The sequence below is a fragment of the Notolabrus celidotus genome, unplaced genomic scaffold (assembly GCF_009762535.1).
Source record: "Notolabrus celidotus isolate fNotCel1 unplaced genomic scaffold, fNotCel1.pri scaffold_205_arrow_ctg1, whole genome shotgun sequence".
NCBI classification, from domain to species: Eukaryota; Metazoa; Chordata; class Actinopteri; order Labriformes; family Labridae; genus Notolabrus; species Notolabrus celidotus.
The window spans coordinates 127,130-143,709 of NW_023260060.1; the positions used below are offsets into that span (position 1 = coordinate 127,130).

At 40.1% G+C, this 16,580-nt stretch overlaps 2 protein-coding genes across 4 annotated transcripts in view; both read left to right on the forward strand.

The window, feature by feature from the left end:
* LOC117809022 overlaps nt 1-16,380 on the forward strand; it is a 33,511-nt gene extending 17,131 nt beyond the window's left edge. Inside the window, exons 3-4 of one of the 2 annotated variants that reach the window (XR_004630425.1) lie at nt 15,914-16,111; nt 16,262-16,380. The gene's annotated coding sequence lies outside the window, so the exon portion shown is untranslated. Of the gene's footprint in view, nt 1-15,913 lie in introns of both variants that reach the window. The other variant, XR_004630424.1, reaches the window with a different exon arrangement.
* Nucleotides 3,065-11,227, forward strand: LOC117809023. 2 transcript variants are annotated; one of them, XM_034678695.1, is made up of 4 exons: nt 3,065-3,366; nt 3,706-3,799; nt 6,512-6,619; nt 6,769-11,227. In XM_034678695.1, the coding sequence occupies exons 3-4, from the start codon at nt 6,520-6,522 to the stop codon at nt 10,260-10,262; spliced, it is 3,594 nt and encodes a 1,197-aa protein (XP_034534586.1). In that variant the 5' UTR covers nt 3,065-3,366; nt 3,706-3,799; nt 6,512-6,519; the 3' UTR covers nt 10,263-11,227. The 2 variants fall into 2 exon arrangements, with proteins under 2 accessions (XP_034534586.1, XP_034534585.1); XM_034678694.1 differs by lacking the exon at nt 3,065-3,366 and having other exon boundaries at nt 3,679-3,799.
* Nucleotides 16,381-16,580: the final 200 nt, after the last annotated feature.

The window sequence follows — 16,580 nt, forward strand, 5'->3', positions numbered from 1 at the left end:
AAGAGACATTTCCTCAAAATTCAGAGGTAAAAACTACAAAATAAATGCACTGAAATCATCATATCAAGCTGCAAGCAGGACTCGACATCTATGACACAAAAACAACATTTACAGTTGTGCTCATAAGTTACATACCCTGACAGAATTTATGATTTCTTGGGTAGTTTATGTCATTATGATATAAAAAGAGTAAACACAGTTGTTTGATAATAATTTGCTTCACCCAACCACTAACCATGAGGGGGAAAAAAGGGAATCTCTTATCTTTCATATTCTCTGAAAAATGGCCAAAAAAAAAATCACAAATTCTGCCAGGGTATTTAAACTTATGAGCACAACTGAAGTTCCTATTGTTGTTATTTTGAACGAAAAGGACATTTTGTTTTGAATATTTCAGTATTATTGCATATGGTCTGACCGACATCATTAAATAGACCTTTGGCTCATTGAAAAAAATATTTGTGGCCCTTTAAGGTTTGTATTTGAGTACCCCTGCTGTAGACTGAAGAACAGGGGTATTCAACTAAAATAGCAAGAGGTCCAGTTAGGGAAAATTTCATGAAGCAAAGGTCTGAAACATCATAATGTGTAACTATGTAGTGTGATATACTGAATCTGCATTTAATAATACCTGACCGTCAACTTAAAATAATTCATTACAATTCAATAACTTTTGAAAAAAAGATTTAAAACAGGGTTTCCAACTTTGAGTGTTTGACAGGAGAGAGATTTTTATGACATGGACTTTATCACACCTTTAATCATGTCCACTTATTGATCCCACAGGATGGAACAGAAGAATGATCAGTGGTGTGATCTGGCTGCTTCGAGGGGTAGGGGCGAGGAACATAGAATAGTCCTCCCTTTCAGACCTGATACCCAAAATTTAGGATTCATCTAAACATATTGAGGCAGAGGGGGGTCTGGGGAACCTCCCCCAGGACATTTTGAGGATTTAACTCTTAATTCCCTGAATTCTGGTTAATATTTATGTGACCATTTGTGCTGGAAATTTAATTATGAAAAAGGAAAACATAAAATATGATATATAAATAACAAAAACATGAATTCAAATCCTGAAAGAAGTTTACATTCTAGTAACATTTGATCTGTTATTTTTCATAACATTTCTTTAAAAATAAGGAGTTCAATTTAAATCAGAATCAGTCACAAGACGCTGTGTGTTTGAAGTTTCCCTCTACGGCGGCTGTGAATCAAAGGAAACAGGAAGTAAAACCCTGTTTTTTAAACTCTAATAACCAACGAAGAAGAAACTTTTCAGAAAAAAGAGGCCTTGGACACAAAACAGTCAAATAATAACTACATATCACCACAGCATACGGATGAGAGAAACATTTGTTCGATGTGTATTTATTTTTTAAAGTTAGATTGACGGATTTTTTTACCTATACTGCAGCCAGCCACCAGGGGGCAGACACACTGCTGAAAGCTTCACCTCCAGCCGAGCGAGATGCACCCCTGGTTTTTACGTGTAACTCGCCTCTAACTCTCTCATCTGTCTGATCTGTATTGTCGCAGTGTTTAATACCTGGAATGCACAGATTTGATTGGCTGAGTAGTATCACGTGGGATGGCTTAACTTGCATGCAATTGGTCCATACGTTTCCTCCGCCGGTAAACCACTACCGTAAAGACTACAAAAGCTGCGCCGGTTAAAACAGAAGTGCCCCGTCAGATTTTATATCAGAACCCTCTGTTTTGGCTGTCGGTCCAGGTCCGTATGGGACGGCTTCTGGGACCCCTGCGGACCGCGGTCCGCCAGTTAGTGACCCCTGCTGTAGAAGAACTACATTCTTTGTAATGACCAGCAGGGGGCGAATCCTGTGATCCCAGAAATATGAGGAAATGCTTGGACTTCTCAGTTGATTTTCTCCCTCAGTAAACATTAACCTAACGTCTTTAAGGTTTATATCTTAAGTCTGAAGTCCTCTTCAACGCAGCATAATGTACATTCAGTAAATTATGGTCCCAGTTAGAGTCAGAGCAGGAAGCAGGGGAGGATTGAAGACGGGATATGGGACATAGAGTACACTGTATACACTCCATGGCTGTTAGACTGCTGGTCTTCAACTGAATCCATCCTACAGACAAGATTGTTCCCCATCTTAGTTTAACACGCTACAATGAGCTAATTATCAGTAAACAGAGTACAACTGAGGCTGATGGGGTAATCTTTTGTCCTGCAGGTATTCTGATAAACCAAAATATATATAAAATGTTCTTTATATCATAAAGTCTGACCAACATTATATCACTGTTCATGAAGAAGAGATAGAGATATTTCAGTCTGGGATGAACTTTACTGAATCACACGCTTAAACTGTGAGACAGGTTGTGACACTAACATTTCTAGTTCAGTTTCAACTTATTCTATGAGCAACTTATTTATGAGAAGCATCGTCCGGGACAGGTTGGGCTGAAGGTGGTGCTTCTTCATCCGTTGGGAAACATCTGCGAGGCATTGTGACATCTGATGGGAATGACGCAACAATTGTTGAACTCTTTGAACACCCTACAGAAAGGACAATGGGACTTTATGTTCTGAATGCATAGCATGTTTATGAACTCATATTTACTGCTGCAGGAGTTTATGGCTGTGTTTTCTGTTGCAGCTTATCTGCATTCTCTGCTCCAAAGAAGACCAAAGTCTCTGTAATATCCTGAGTCTGTAAAAACCAGCAGCACTGACCTCAGACCAGGTTTTAATTGACGGTATTTAACATTTTTACAAATGTTTTCCAAAACGTAAATTTGTCTCCAACTTTGTAAATGTGTTTTGTCCTTCAGGGCCACCATACTTTTGACTTCAGCATCTGTTTGTTTACACCACAGAAGTAATACCGTCAATTAAAAACTGGTCTGAGGTCAGTGCTGCTGGTTTTTAAAGACTCAGGATATTACAGCAGACTTTGGTCTTCTTTGGAGCAGAGACTGCAGGTAAGTTGCAACAGAAAATATAGACATAAATTCCTGTAGCAGTAAATATGAGTTCATAAACATGCTATGCACTCAGAACATAAAGTCCCATTGTAAATAATAACGGTATGACTGTTTTCCGCTGCCTCAAGATAGTGATTCACCAATGTGCCTGATCACACCCCATTTTATCTATCGTACCCATAACACTAATGAGCACCAGCCTGATAAAACTGTGAGCTCTGGACATGAAAGTGGAACCTGGCACAGCTCATACGTCATGAGTCAAACCTTTCCTGAGAAATCAGCAGGTTTCCTTCCTGCACCTCCTTCTGTCAATGAATAAAGATCATGTGACTTTCAGACTTCTGATAAAATAAAAAGGCAGAAACCAGCAACCATCCTCAGAAGATCTCAACTCTTTCAACTGTAAGTACCCGAATGTATTTCTGTCATTTCATTTTTCCTGGGGAGTAAATTAACAGGTGGCTGCTCTTTTTAACTTAACTAATGAGACCATCATTATTTAAGCTAGTGAAAATAACCAGTTAATGTCATACAGCTAACATTATCAGAGTAAGTGTTTTAAATCTGTAACTTATTCACAGTGATTTGGAATTAAAGGTAAAATGAGTAGAGGGTTAAAGCTGTGATCAGCACTTGTGATTAGAAGTGTATTTCTTAGAATGAATAAAAAAAAAAACATCAATATTAATAATAATAATCATGCGTTTAGATTCCATTAATGGTATCTTTATTACTTTGCAGGTCCAGTGTGACAAAAGCTTTGTGTTGAACAAAGCGGAGCATGACTTTGTGGAACTTTGGTCGGAGCTGAACAACGTTGAACGCTCCTAAAAAGGTAGGAAATGTTAAAAAAGGAAAAATGTACTTGTTTCTTCCTTTTCATTCCAATGTAGAACATAAAGAACGGTTATACTTCAGAAAGGAAATAATTGCAGTTATATCTGAAATGGTAAAAGTAATCCTTGTACTTGAATTTAAACATTAAGGTTTTATAGTAAGTGAGGGATAAGGGGGTCCTGCATCGTCTCCCACCCACTATACATTATCCTGCTTAATACCCAGTTACCAGCTAAAAACAAACTAATTTATACAAAATATTGATTTAAAGATGATTTTATTGATTGAAGGATATATCATACACCTTTAAAAAACGTTGCGTTAGAAAGCAGTGCTTGTATGGCAAATGTACATTCTTATCAGCTTAGTTGTGGGTCATTAATCTGAGCATTTTTTTTCTTAATGTTCATTTCAAAAATGTGTTCTAAAGTTTTTCTATTAATTCCTGAAAATGAAGTGGTCAGCCAACATCAGTATTACTCAAACTCCCTTCACTCTTCCAATCTGAACTTTCAAGGTGCTGTCGCGTTGGATCTGCACATGACGCTCACATCCTGTTAAGATAAGATAAGATAAGATATCCTTTATTCGTCCCACAACGGGGAAATTTAAGTGTTACAGCAGCAAAGTAGACAGTGCAAAACAGTATAAAGCAAACAAGAGCCTATAAAATAGCAATTATTAAAAAGTTATTTGCAATTAAAATAAAAAAAATAAAAATAAGCATATCTTACAAAACTAAATAAGTAAATTTACAAATATTTCCAAAACCAATGACGCTGTGAAAATGTGCACAGACTTGTAGCCTAGGTATAAACAATGTACAGAACAGAACTTAAAGTTCTGTATTTGAGAGTCCTTGTGTCACTTTGTTCTTGAGCTGATGTTTTTTTCTGCTGTGTTTTGGGGAAAATGTTTGATTTGATATTGTGGAACTTGGCTCAAACCTGTTTGCCATGAGTGAGCACTCTCAACTTCATCTTTAGGTTGCAAACCTAACAAGTACAACAGTCACTGGTGCTGCGACTCCAGACAGTTGCAGCTTAACAAAGTATTAAATGTTCAAGTCTGCTTTTAAAAATTAAAATGAACATGCCTTTTCTATAGTAATATTATTTATCATACTTCTGATACCATGTCAAGCTGGCCTTGGACTTTTCCCCCTAAGCATTTATAGCTGTTATAAAATCATGCAGGGTTTGAAATCAAGAAGTAAAGAATAGGTCAAATTCCTCATTTAGCAGTGATCTGTCACACTTATTGGCTGAAATATATAAAGTTTGATCCCTAGCTACGCAATGTGGGGATAAATCCCACTGGTCTAATTTTACACACTAACGGATCTCAAATCTTGCAAACTTTTGGAGAACTGTAAAACCAGATAAGAATAATTTATCCTCAGGTCTCACTCTGATTATGGTCAATGGCTGTCTTCTCTGTGGCCCTCATGAGATGGATTCAGTGGTTAATGAGCATTATGTTGGAGCTAGTCATTAATTTGAGAAGGACTAACTAGTTCAGTTAAAGGTGACATATTACGCTCCTTTTCATCAACATATATTGGTCTAAGAGGTCCCCAAAACAAAGTTTAAAGTTTATTGCTCATAAAAACACTTTGAAATCAGATTCTGGTCTGCCTGTAAACCCCTCTTTTTCAGCCCTGCTCAGAACAGGCTGTTTTCTGTGTCTGTGCCTTTAAATGAGAATGAGCTCTCTGACCACGCCCCCTCAGGAAGTGGGCGTGGCCTCGGCTGTCCAGCACGTTGATCTAATGTTTCCATGTTGGCTGAATATACACGGCTGCTCACAGACCCGCGTTACTTCAACCCTCTGAATCTGATCCAGAATCTGATCCTGACGGAGAGGCGCCTGCAGCAGGACCTTTCTGAACCATTGGTCACAGATTTAGTGTTTCTGGTTGTTTTATTTATCAGCATGTCGACGTGTGTCTTGGTACACAGCTACCAACATGTAGCTATGTGGCTATGCTAACTAGCGCTAGCACTTTTCCATGCAAACTAAAAATCCTCCACTAGATCTTCAAATCTGCAGACGTGGGGAGTCAAAGCGACCTTTGTGTTTATTAAGACAGCCTACAACTAGCATGCCTCCCTCCTAAGCTCCTTGTTAGCACACATGTGTGCAGGGAATGAAAAACGGAGGAGGGGTTGAGTTGTATTTTATACAGTCTATGGGCTGAACAAGCTCCGAGCTCTGACTTCCTGTTACAGACCGGATGGCGTTGTGACGTATGAAAAACACTGAAAACTGAAACGGCTGGTTTCAGCACACATTTACAGAAAGGTGGAGAAATCAGAACAGGGGCAGAATGGAGTCTTTGACTTTTCAGGGGGTTTGTAGACAGGGACACAGATTTCAGGGAGAGAACCATTAAAGAGTCCATTCTGCAGGATATGTCACCTTTAAGTTCATATGTGGTGACCTTGACCTCCTGCTGGCAGTTTGGGTAATGCTGATGTTGGTTAATTGCTTACATTTAGAGAGCCCTCAGGTTAAAAGGAAAGAATCTGAAAAAAATTGAAACAAAAATTGAGGTACAGTTTAAAATATTTGAAATAAATTCTTGTCTAGGTTTTTTTAAATTCATACTTCTTTTCATGGTATTTTGCTTGATGATATGGAATGAATGAAGGATCAAGTAATATACCACAAAAATCAAACATGCTGCTGTCCATCCTGTCCCATTCAGACTGAGCAATGGACTCGGATATCAGTGGGACGATGGAGGTGGCAGCACTCGGTCGGCCTTTCAGCCTCGGGATGTTGTACGACTGCCGCAAAGACTCACTTGTGCCAGGTACTATACAACTGAAATTCCTATTCAACTGTTTTTTTAATTTTATCACTTGGTTAAATATTATGCTTCATATCTGAAATACCAACAGCTTCTCCTGTGCAGCTTTTTCTGAAAGCTAAATGCAATCGTTCCTCCTTTTTTTTTTACAGGCATGACATTGTGGGATCATGATGACATGATAAAACATATTGATGAAAGGCAACAGAACTACAATGACTTTGACATAGTTGCCTCTGAATCAATTGAAGATAAATCTTCAGCCCTGGATGTTGAAGCATCACTGAAGGCAAGCTTCTTAGGTGGACTTGTAAAGGTTAATGGATCAGCCAAATACTTGAATGATAGCAAGACTTCCAAAAACCAAGCCAGAGTAACACTGAAGTATCAAACTACCACAAAGGTCCAGGAACTGTCAATGGATCATCTTGGAGCAGGAAATGTGAAGCATCAGAATGTTTTTGAGAAAGGATTGGCGACACATGTAGTCACAGCTATTCTTTATGGGGCACAAGCCTTCTTTGTCTTTGACCGTGAGGTTTCTCAAGAAGAAGATCATCAAGACATTGAGGGAAACTTGAAGGTCTTGATCGAGAAGATTCCTGGTCTTGCCATAGACGGTGAGGGTTCACTGAAAATGGAAGATGAAGACAAAGCAAATGTCGACAAGTTCTCCTGCAGTTTTTTTGGAGACTTCTCTCTCAAGAAAATGCGGACATCCTTTCAGGAAGCAATCCAAGTTTATAAAAGTCTGCCGGAGCTGCTGGGAGCAAACGGAGAAAACGCAGTACCAATGAAGGTGTGGCTGCTGCCGCTGACAGCTTTAGATTCTTCTGCTGCTAAACTCGTATGTCAGATAAGTTTAGGATTAGTCAAAGAATCTCAGAGGGTCCTGGAGGACTTCAGTGAGCTGGAAATGAGGTGCAACGATGCTTTAAGAACCACCACAGTACAGCAGTTCCCACAGATCGGCAAAAAGGTTAAAGCTTTTAAAGACATGTGCTCTCAGTTCAAACTTGAGTTCCAGCAAGAACTGAAAAAGACTCTTCCATCAATCCGAGGAGGAGGAGAAGAGGAGGATGTACTCACAGAGATCCTGAAGAAGATACACTCTTCTCCTTTCAATAACGAGAAACTGAATGAGTGGATGGATTGTAAAGAGAGAGAAATCCACACAATAATGTCTTTGACTGACACGATGAAAAACACCATGACTGTACCATCTCAAAATCACCTGTACAAAGAAAGTCTGAAAGCAGAACATGCTGTGTGTTTTGTCTTCACCTCACTGGGGAGTGATGAGCCGTACCTCTCAGCTTTATCAAACTACTTAAGAAAAACACCAGAACCAGAAATCCCTCAAGATCCAGGTACTCAGGACCTGGAGAACAAACAGTGGTATGCTTCAAGAGAAATGGCAGATTCAATGAGGAAGAAAGCAAAGATCTTCAGGGACTTTGCAGAGGCCAACCAGGGGAACAAGAGCGTTAGGTTCTTGACTGCTGGAATTAAAAATGAGACGCTGAAAGGTTCCAGCATCTACCTTTACAAAGATGGCTTTTCTGTCACTGAGGACTTTGAGCCTCCTTCAAAGCCTGAATCAGTGACAGTAAGTGACATCAACCACAACAGTGTGACTCTGAAGATTGATCCCCCAAAGTTTGGATTGGAGAACATCACCTCCTACTCTGTTGAGCGCTGTGTCAGTGGAGAGGAAGGATGGAAACAACAGACCGCATCCAAAGCTGGAGAAGTGACGGTGGGTGATCTGAGTCCAAACACAGAGTACATGTTCAGGTGCAGAGCAGTGACCTCAGTTGGTCTTGGACCAGCCAATCAAGTCAGTGGTCCCATTAAAACTTTATCTTGCAGCCCTCCAGTGAAACCTCAAGTGGAACCAAGCCCAAGTGAAATATCAAAGAGCTTGAAGACACGTGCTGAGCATGAACAAGATGTCTGGAGTTTGAACAACATCCCGGAAGTGTGCACAACAAAACAAACTCTTAAAGATGAACTCAAACTGAAAAGCAAACAGGTCAGTTCTGCATCACCCTCAGTTTACCAGCTGCCTCTGGAAAGAGGGAAGTTGGTAAACATAAAACACTGTCGGAAGTTCAGTTTTGGTAAAGAAAGCATGAAGCCGAACCGCACGATAATGCTTCTGGGAGCGACCGGATCAGGAAAATCTACTCTGATCAATGGAATGATGAACTTCATCCTTGGAGTGAACTGGACGGACAATTTCAGATTCAAACTGATCGACGAGGAGCAAACAAAATCACAAGCTGAAAGCCAGACCTCTGAGGTCACTGTGTACAAAATCAACCACCAGGAAGGCTTTAACATAGATTACTCAGTGACCATCGTTGACACTCCAGGCTTTGGAGATACAAGAGGCATAAAGAGAGACAGAGAGATCGTAGAACAGCTGCGTAATCTCTTTTCTTCTGACCACGGTGTCCGAGATATTGATTCTGTGGGGTTTGTAGCTCAGGCCTCTTTAGCTCGACTCACACCATCACAGAGATATGTGTTCGATTCAGTGCTCTCAATCTTTGGAAAAGACATCGCAGAAAACATCAGGATTCTGGTGACATTCGCAGACGGCCAGTGTCCACCAGTTCTTGAGGCGATCAAAGCTGCAGATGTCCCCTGTCCAAAAACAGGAGACGGGAAGCCGGTTCACTTCAAATTCAATAATTCAGCATTATTTGCAAACAACTCAGCTGCAGCAGACAGCATGAGTGGAGATGATGGAAGCTTTGATGAGATGTTTTGGAACATGGGGACAAAAAGCATGATGAGGTTCTTCGACGCTTTGAATCACATAAATACCAAAAGCTTGAGCATGACGAAGGAGGTCCTCAGAGAAAGAAAGCAGCTGGAAGTTTCAGTCGAAGGTCTGCAGATCCGGGTTAAAAATGGGTTAGCCAAGCTCGAGGAGATTAAAGAGACAGCTGAGAAACTGAAAGGGTGCGAGGCAGAGATCAGCAGAAACCAGAAGTTTGAAATCAAAGTCAACGTCAAAAAGCCTTTCCAGGTAGACTTTTCTGGTTCTGGGAAATATCTCACCAACTGTCAGCAGTGTAATTTCACCTGCCATGACAGTTGTATCTTTGCAGAAGACAAAGACAAAATAAAGTGTTCTGCCATGGGATCAGACGGAATGTGTACTGTGTGTCCAGGGAAATGTATCTGGAGTGTACATTTCCATCAGAAGTACAAATGGGAGTATAAGGACTGTACAGAAATAAAAACAGTTGAGGAGCTGAAGAAAAAGTATGACATAGCTAAAGGTGACAAATCAGGTGTTGAGGCACTGATCAGAAAACTGAAGGCTGAATATGATGCTGTGCAGACTGAGGTGGAGAAACTGATGGGGCAAATGACTAAGTGTCTGAACAGACTTAAAGATATTGCACTGAGGCCAAATCCTCTCTCCACCCCAGAGTACATCGACATGCTCATTCAGGGAGAGAAAAATGAGGGCAAACCAGGCTGGAAGAAACGAGTTGAGGCCCTGACAGATATGAGGGAAAACGCAGATTACATGGCCAGAGTAGAGAGAGGAGAGAAACTTCTAGAGAGGAACACTGAACCCACATCACAACCTCAGTCATTCTGGAGCAGACTCTTCTCGTGGTAAGCCTCAACTTGAACCAGCTTTGCCAACACAAGCTCGGACATAAATGATCATAAAGAAGTGATGCTATCAAGATTAGGCTTAACTGAATGCTATGTCCCCTAGAACAGGGTTTCATAAGAAGTTTCAGCCTGCGACCCCCACTGTTCCTCAGGGTGGTTAATAGTTCCTCACTGCTGTGGGAGTACATTAATAGGCAAATCTAAAAATGGACGAAATAGAACAAAAAGAAAAGGCCTTGTATCCTTTATTAAAGATTCATATTGTTGGTGATTAAGTGTTTGATTACATTTTATGCTAAAACTTGAACTGTTAGAGATCAGGACGCCTAAACATCAAACGAGTGTTTTTATTTTCTATCTTTTTATCTCTCAAATATAAAAATACGAATGTTAACTGTTTTTATTTTTCAGTCCGTCTTTGAAATAAATGATGATGGACTGTATTAGAGCGTACATGTTTTTACTATTTCTAACAAGTATGAAGTTTATTTTCATGATGATTTCAAACAAATGTATTCTGAACAATCATATTTACTCCTGGAACTCTTGTGTATTGCCTTTTTAAATGCTTTGTGTCTCTTAGAGATCGAAAAATCAATAAATAATCAACAATAAATCAATTTCAACATTTCAAAATGTTGTCCGTGACTGTTGTTGCTTCAATGTTATTCTCTATCTTCTGCTGCCACAGTTTATGTTCCAACACCTCTCAGGTCAGTCACCCTGTGGACTGAAGAAGACTTACATTCTTTCTCTAGATAGCAAACATGTAAAAAATTGGTCCTGCTTCTCAGCTCAATTATTCCCTCATTCAATCAATTGCTTTATGGTCTCAATTTCTTGTTCTTCAATAAGCTAAGGAATAAGGAAAAGCTTTTTTCCTCCAGGCTCCAGGGGCCACGTCCGGACTGAAGCGGCCAAAAATGAGACCTAAAGGATGAAGAAACATGGAGAGAAAAGAAATAAAGAAAGGAATAAATGAAAGAAAGAAAAACAAAAAAGAAAGAAAGAAGGAAAGAATGAAAGGAAAAAGGAAAGAAAGAAAGAAAGAAGGAAAGTAAGAAAGCAGACAGGAATGAAAAGAAAAAGGAATAAAAGAAAGAAAGAAGAAAAGAAAGGAAAAAAGAAGGAAAGAATAAAATAAAGAAAGAAAGGAAAGAGAAAGAAAGGACAGAAAGAAAGAAAGGAGAAAATAAGGAATGAAAGAAAGAAAGAAAGAAAGAAAGAAAGGATGAATAACAGACTCCAAAAAAGGAATCTACAGCAGAGATCCAGAGGAACCTACGAGACAAGGGAGCTCAGGGACTCCAGAAAGGTCTATGGTTAGTAACTTTAATGGGACAGGAAGAGTTAAAGTGAGAGACAGGCAGAGAGAGGAGAGAGAGGGAAAGACAGGATCCCAGTGTGTCAGTCTAAGCCTATAGCAGCATAACTAAGATCTGGTCCAAGCCTGATCCAGCTCTAACTATAAGCTTTATCAAAAAGGAAAGTTTGAAGCCTACTCTTAAAAGTAGAGAGGGAAGTGCAAGTAATGACAGCTGATGGACCTTCTGATTGAACTTCAGCCTCAGGAGAAAGGCTCATCCGTGCATTATGCACACAGATGAATCAATGAAGGATGACTGGATGAACATCCAGGTTACTCCTCTGTGTGATTCTGCTGCAGGTGGTTTGATTCTGGATGACAATCATACCAGATAATCTGTTAATTCAACCTCTGCTGTTTCAAATAATCCAAGCTGCAGTGAGATAATCAGACACTGGGTGGTGCTGTTCTGCAGGCAGGAAGAGAGAGAGAGAGAGAGAGTATGATTCTGGTTTTGTTGTGGTGACAACAGGCGTGTTGTTAAAGCTCCGGCCCGCTGATTCACTGGAGTGACGCCGAGTCAGCTGACAGAACGATTGTTTAATAACACACACTTCATCCCTGAATGGTGTCTTCTGTTACTGTAGAGCCACACACACACACACACACACACACACACATAGCATCACAGCGGGGTCAAGACACACTTTTGTACCATTGTGGTCCAGACAAGACAGTAGACAGACTTCTCCTAGTGTGTGTGTGTGTGTGTGTGTGTGTGTGTGTGTGTGTGTGTGTGTGTGTGTGTGTGTGTGTGTGTGTGTGTGTGTGTGTGTGTGTGTGTGTGTGTGTGTGTGTGTGTGTGTTTAATAGCAGGCTGTGAAAGTGGAACTACATAAACACTACTGCCACAGTAAACCCTTGATTGCTGTTCCTCCAGAGTGGGAGCATTAACCGGTGTGAATTTAAGATGTGTGGATGATTCTGACTGATACCTTTGTTTCCTTATTCTATGTTTTCCATAAATATCACTCTGTTATTGTTATCTTGAATTTCTTGTGGCCACAGTAATAGTGTGGTGAAAATATTCCACACATTTGGGATCAGTGTTTGTGCATCAACTTCCAACCTGGAGGTTTAAGAGTCATGTTCCTCACTGCTTTGATTTCTGTCTGCAGGTTTTAAATCAAAGCAGCGAGTGCTTTAACAACCTCGTCATGAACATATTTGAGCCTTCAGACCTGCAGGGCAGCGACTGCAGCTCAGCTCATGTCGAACATGCAGGATTTATCCACCCATCTGCATCCTAACCTGCAGTGTGTGGACGCGGCTGTCTGTGTAATGTGATTACTGCACGTCATGTCAGTTTTCATCCCCATTTGGACAACATGCTCATAATTAATCTTGGCATTAACCGGGAATTTGGCAGCTTGAGCCTGTAACACATGTTGTAATACACACACACACACACACACACACACACACACACACACACACAGCTCAGACATTCGTCATGAGCATTAACTATCGGGCTGACTTTTCTTTGCATTGCACAACATCACATCAACTGAAAACATCACAACCTTTCCACACTAAAATAAAACACTACAAAGACACGGACCAGGTGAACTCCAGTTTATCAGATGTTGTGGAAGTTTTCTGCTCCTGATGAAGAATGGAATAGAGACTTCAGCCGGCCAACAAGGAGCTTTTAATCATCCTTTCAAAGATCAATGAAGAAAGACCCTGAACAGGAGGCGTTTTTTAATCGGTGGACCCAGGGTCTAGATTTAGTTCAGGTAGAAAATCTCCCCCCTATAAAGCCCCTGCTAGGGGGGTAGTACTTTCAAAGGTCCCAGGACTTTCGGGGGGCGGGGCCTGCAATGCTGAACGTGTCTGATTGGTAGATTAACCTCAGTGTTTTTATTCCTCCCTCCGTCCACAATAACATCACACACATCTGTGATTCTCTTGATTTCTCTTTCTTTCATTAGTTTTTATTTGTTCTATCTTGTTTGTATGTGTGTGTACTTTTCAAAAGAAGAAGCTGTGATTCTCTTGATTTAGCAGCTTGTAACAGTAGTCTTCTCTCAGCCCATCGTGAATGCGTCTCTCCTCCCGGTGTTCCGGTTTTAAAAGTGACCCTGTAAACTGGAGACCTTCAGCTGAACGTGTCAGTGTTTGTGTTGATTCATTCTTTGCTTTTTCCATGTTTTTAACCACAGGCACAACATTTTCACTTTTTTTCAAGTTTTTCTGCTTTTGGAGCACAATTTCAAGTTTGAGGAAAATTATTTTTTTCGACAGGGTCAAACTTTTTTGTCAATTTTTTTTTTGTCAAATTTTTTTTTCAAAAACATTTTTGGTCAAAAAAAAAAAATTCGAATTTTTTGTTCAGAATTCTTTTTTTTCCAATTTTATTTATTCAAAAAAAAATTTTTTTCGATTTTTTTTTGTTCAAAATTCTTTTCTTTCAATTTTTTTTTTTTAAATTTTTTTTCAAATTTTTTCCAAAAACCATTCACAGTCATTGTTTTTTCCATCAGTGATTCTCTTGATTTCTCTTTCTTTCATTAGTTTTTATTTGTTCTATCTTTTTTGTATGTGTGTGTACTTTTCAAAAGAAGAAGCTGTGATTCTCTTGATTTAGCAGCTTGTAACAGTAGTCTTCTCTCAGCCCACCGTGAATGCGTCTCTCCTCCCGGTGTTCCGGTTTTAAAAGTGACCCTGTAAACTGGAGACCTTCAGCTGAACGTGTCAGTGTTTGTGGAGTTTACACAGCTGTTGAAACACAGAGACACAGAAACACAGAAACACAGAAACACATTTTTGTCACATTTTTGTCACATTTTTGTCACATTTTTGTCACATTTTTGTCACATTTTTGTCAACATTTTTTTTTTTTAATTTTGTTTTCAATTTTTTTTTGTCAAAATTTTGTCAACATTTTTTTTTTTCAAATTTTGTTTTCATTTTTTTTTTGTCACATTTTTTTTTTGGTCAAAATTTTTTTTTTTCAAAAATCTTTTTTTTTCAAATTTATCTTTTTCTAAATTTTGTTAAAAAACATTTTTGTCAAAATTTTCTGTCAATTTTTTTTTTTTTTTCAAATTTTGTTTTTCAATATTTTTTTTGTCAAACTTTTTTTTCATTTTTTTTTTCAATTTTTTTCTGTCAAAATTTGTTTTTTTCAAATTTGGTTTTCAATTATATTTTTTGTCAATTATATTTTTAGCAGCTTGTAACAGTAGTCTTCTCTCAGCCCAACGTGAATGCGTCTCTCCTCCCGGTGTTCCGCTTTTAAAAGTGACCCTGTAAACTGGAGACCTTCAGCTGAACGTGTCAGTGTTTGTGGAGTTTACACAGCTGTTGAAACACAGAGGGAGTTCCTGGGAATGCAAACTAGTTTAGTTTTTATTAAGATTTCAAATTATCCTCATCAGATATTTAATGATGGTCTAAAGACGTTTATGAGGGATGCATCCGGCTGAGTGTCTCCAGTTAACAGGGTCGCCGTTTAAACCAAAACACCGGCCGATCTCTGCGATCACGGCTTTTTGAGTTCAAAAGGATTTTAAAGCCGTGTTGAAACGTCTTTGCTACTCGCGCTTATCTCCTCTCACGTGTTGATTCAGTGAATCCATCTGTGATGAAATATAGCACCATCTAAAACAGACCAGCTGAGTCTCTTCATGCTAACAGGCTAACTGTTGTGTTGCTCAGAATGATACCTGCCTGTCCGTCTGCTTCTATGGTGTCATCTGTGATGAATGGCATTCCTCTTTGTGTTACTGCCCTCTACTGGTCTGGTGGTGTAATGTATTTACTTTTTCCCTCCATATGTCACTGGCCTGATTTACACAATCTACCCGGGACTTCAGCCCGCGGTCCAAACACAGACATCAATGGGGGACCAGGAACCTTTTAGTTCAGGGGAGAGTAGTTCTGGGGGCTAAAAGACCCCGGGACTCTTGGTCTAAATGCACCTATGGGGAGACTTAAACATGTATACCTGAGGAACACCCCCTCAGGTATGCTTCATGCCCTTTTGTCTGCTGTAGGTATCGGCACCTGGACAGGGTTTTGTATCCAGGCGGGAGGTTTCAGAGGTCTAGACATCACAGTTTAAAACACAGAAGGACCTGGTGTCTTGGTGAGGAAGCAGGAGGCGGGGCATCTCAAGTAATTGAACACAAAGGAATTAAAATTATAATTACACAGACGATAATGGAGCTGTATCAGTCAGTGTTCATGGTCTGTCTGTGGAAGCATAAACTGTACACCAGACGTGGATTTAATGCTGAGTTTTCTATTATATCTCCATGTTTTATCTTATTTTGCTACAGTTATGATTAAATGAAGTGCCAAACACTGCAGTTCCTCAAATGTCCACTTGAGGCAGACCAAAAGTGAGCCGACCCCCATAGAGCCCCATGTTAGAATGTGAACTTCCCAGCAGGAACCAGTAGTTTGAACCGGCTCTACAGAAACAGACTACGATGCCAAAGTGCTGAACTCAAGGCTTCAACAAACCAGCGTGTGATGTCAGTGGAGCTCTGTACATTATTTATACGCCGTATAACCGACGAGTAACAGATTCACATTCTCCTATTGATGAGAGAATATCTCATCCCTGGTCTGTGGCGGCCCCTCTTCACGCCCTCTTCGTGGTCATTCATCTCTCTCGCCCTCAGCAGGTGATGTTGGCGTGAGAGCAGAGCGGACCTCTCCTCTTTAACACGGCGAGCCGCAGACTGAAGGCGAGGTCATTCATTAAACATGACCATCTAAAAATAAAGGCCTCCTCCTTTCACCGGAACTGCTCTCTTTAATCTGGGCCAGGGCTTGGAGTGGTTTGCATCAGCACATGAGAGAGAGAGAGACGACGTGAGGGACGCAGGGAGACAAAGAGCGGGTGCTTCACACGGGAGGAAGAGGAGGAGGAGGATGTTTCATCTTCGGTGGGAGCAAAGGATGGCTCTGTATCCCTGCAGGGCTCACTGCTTGACCTCA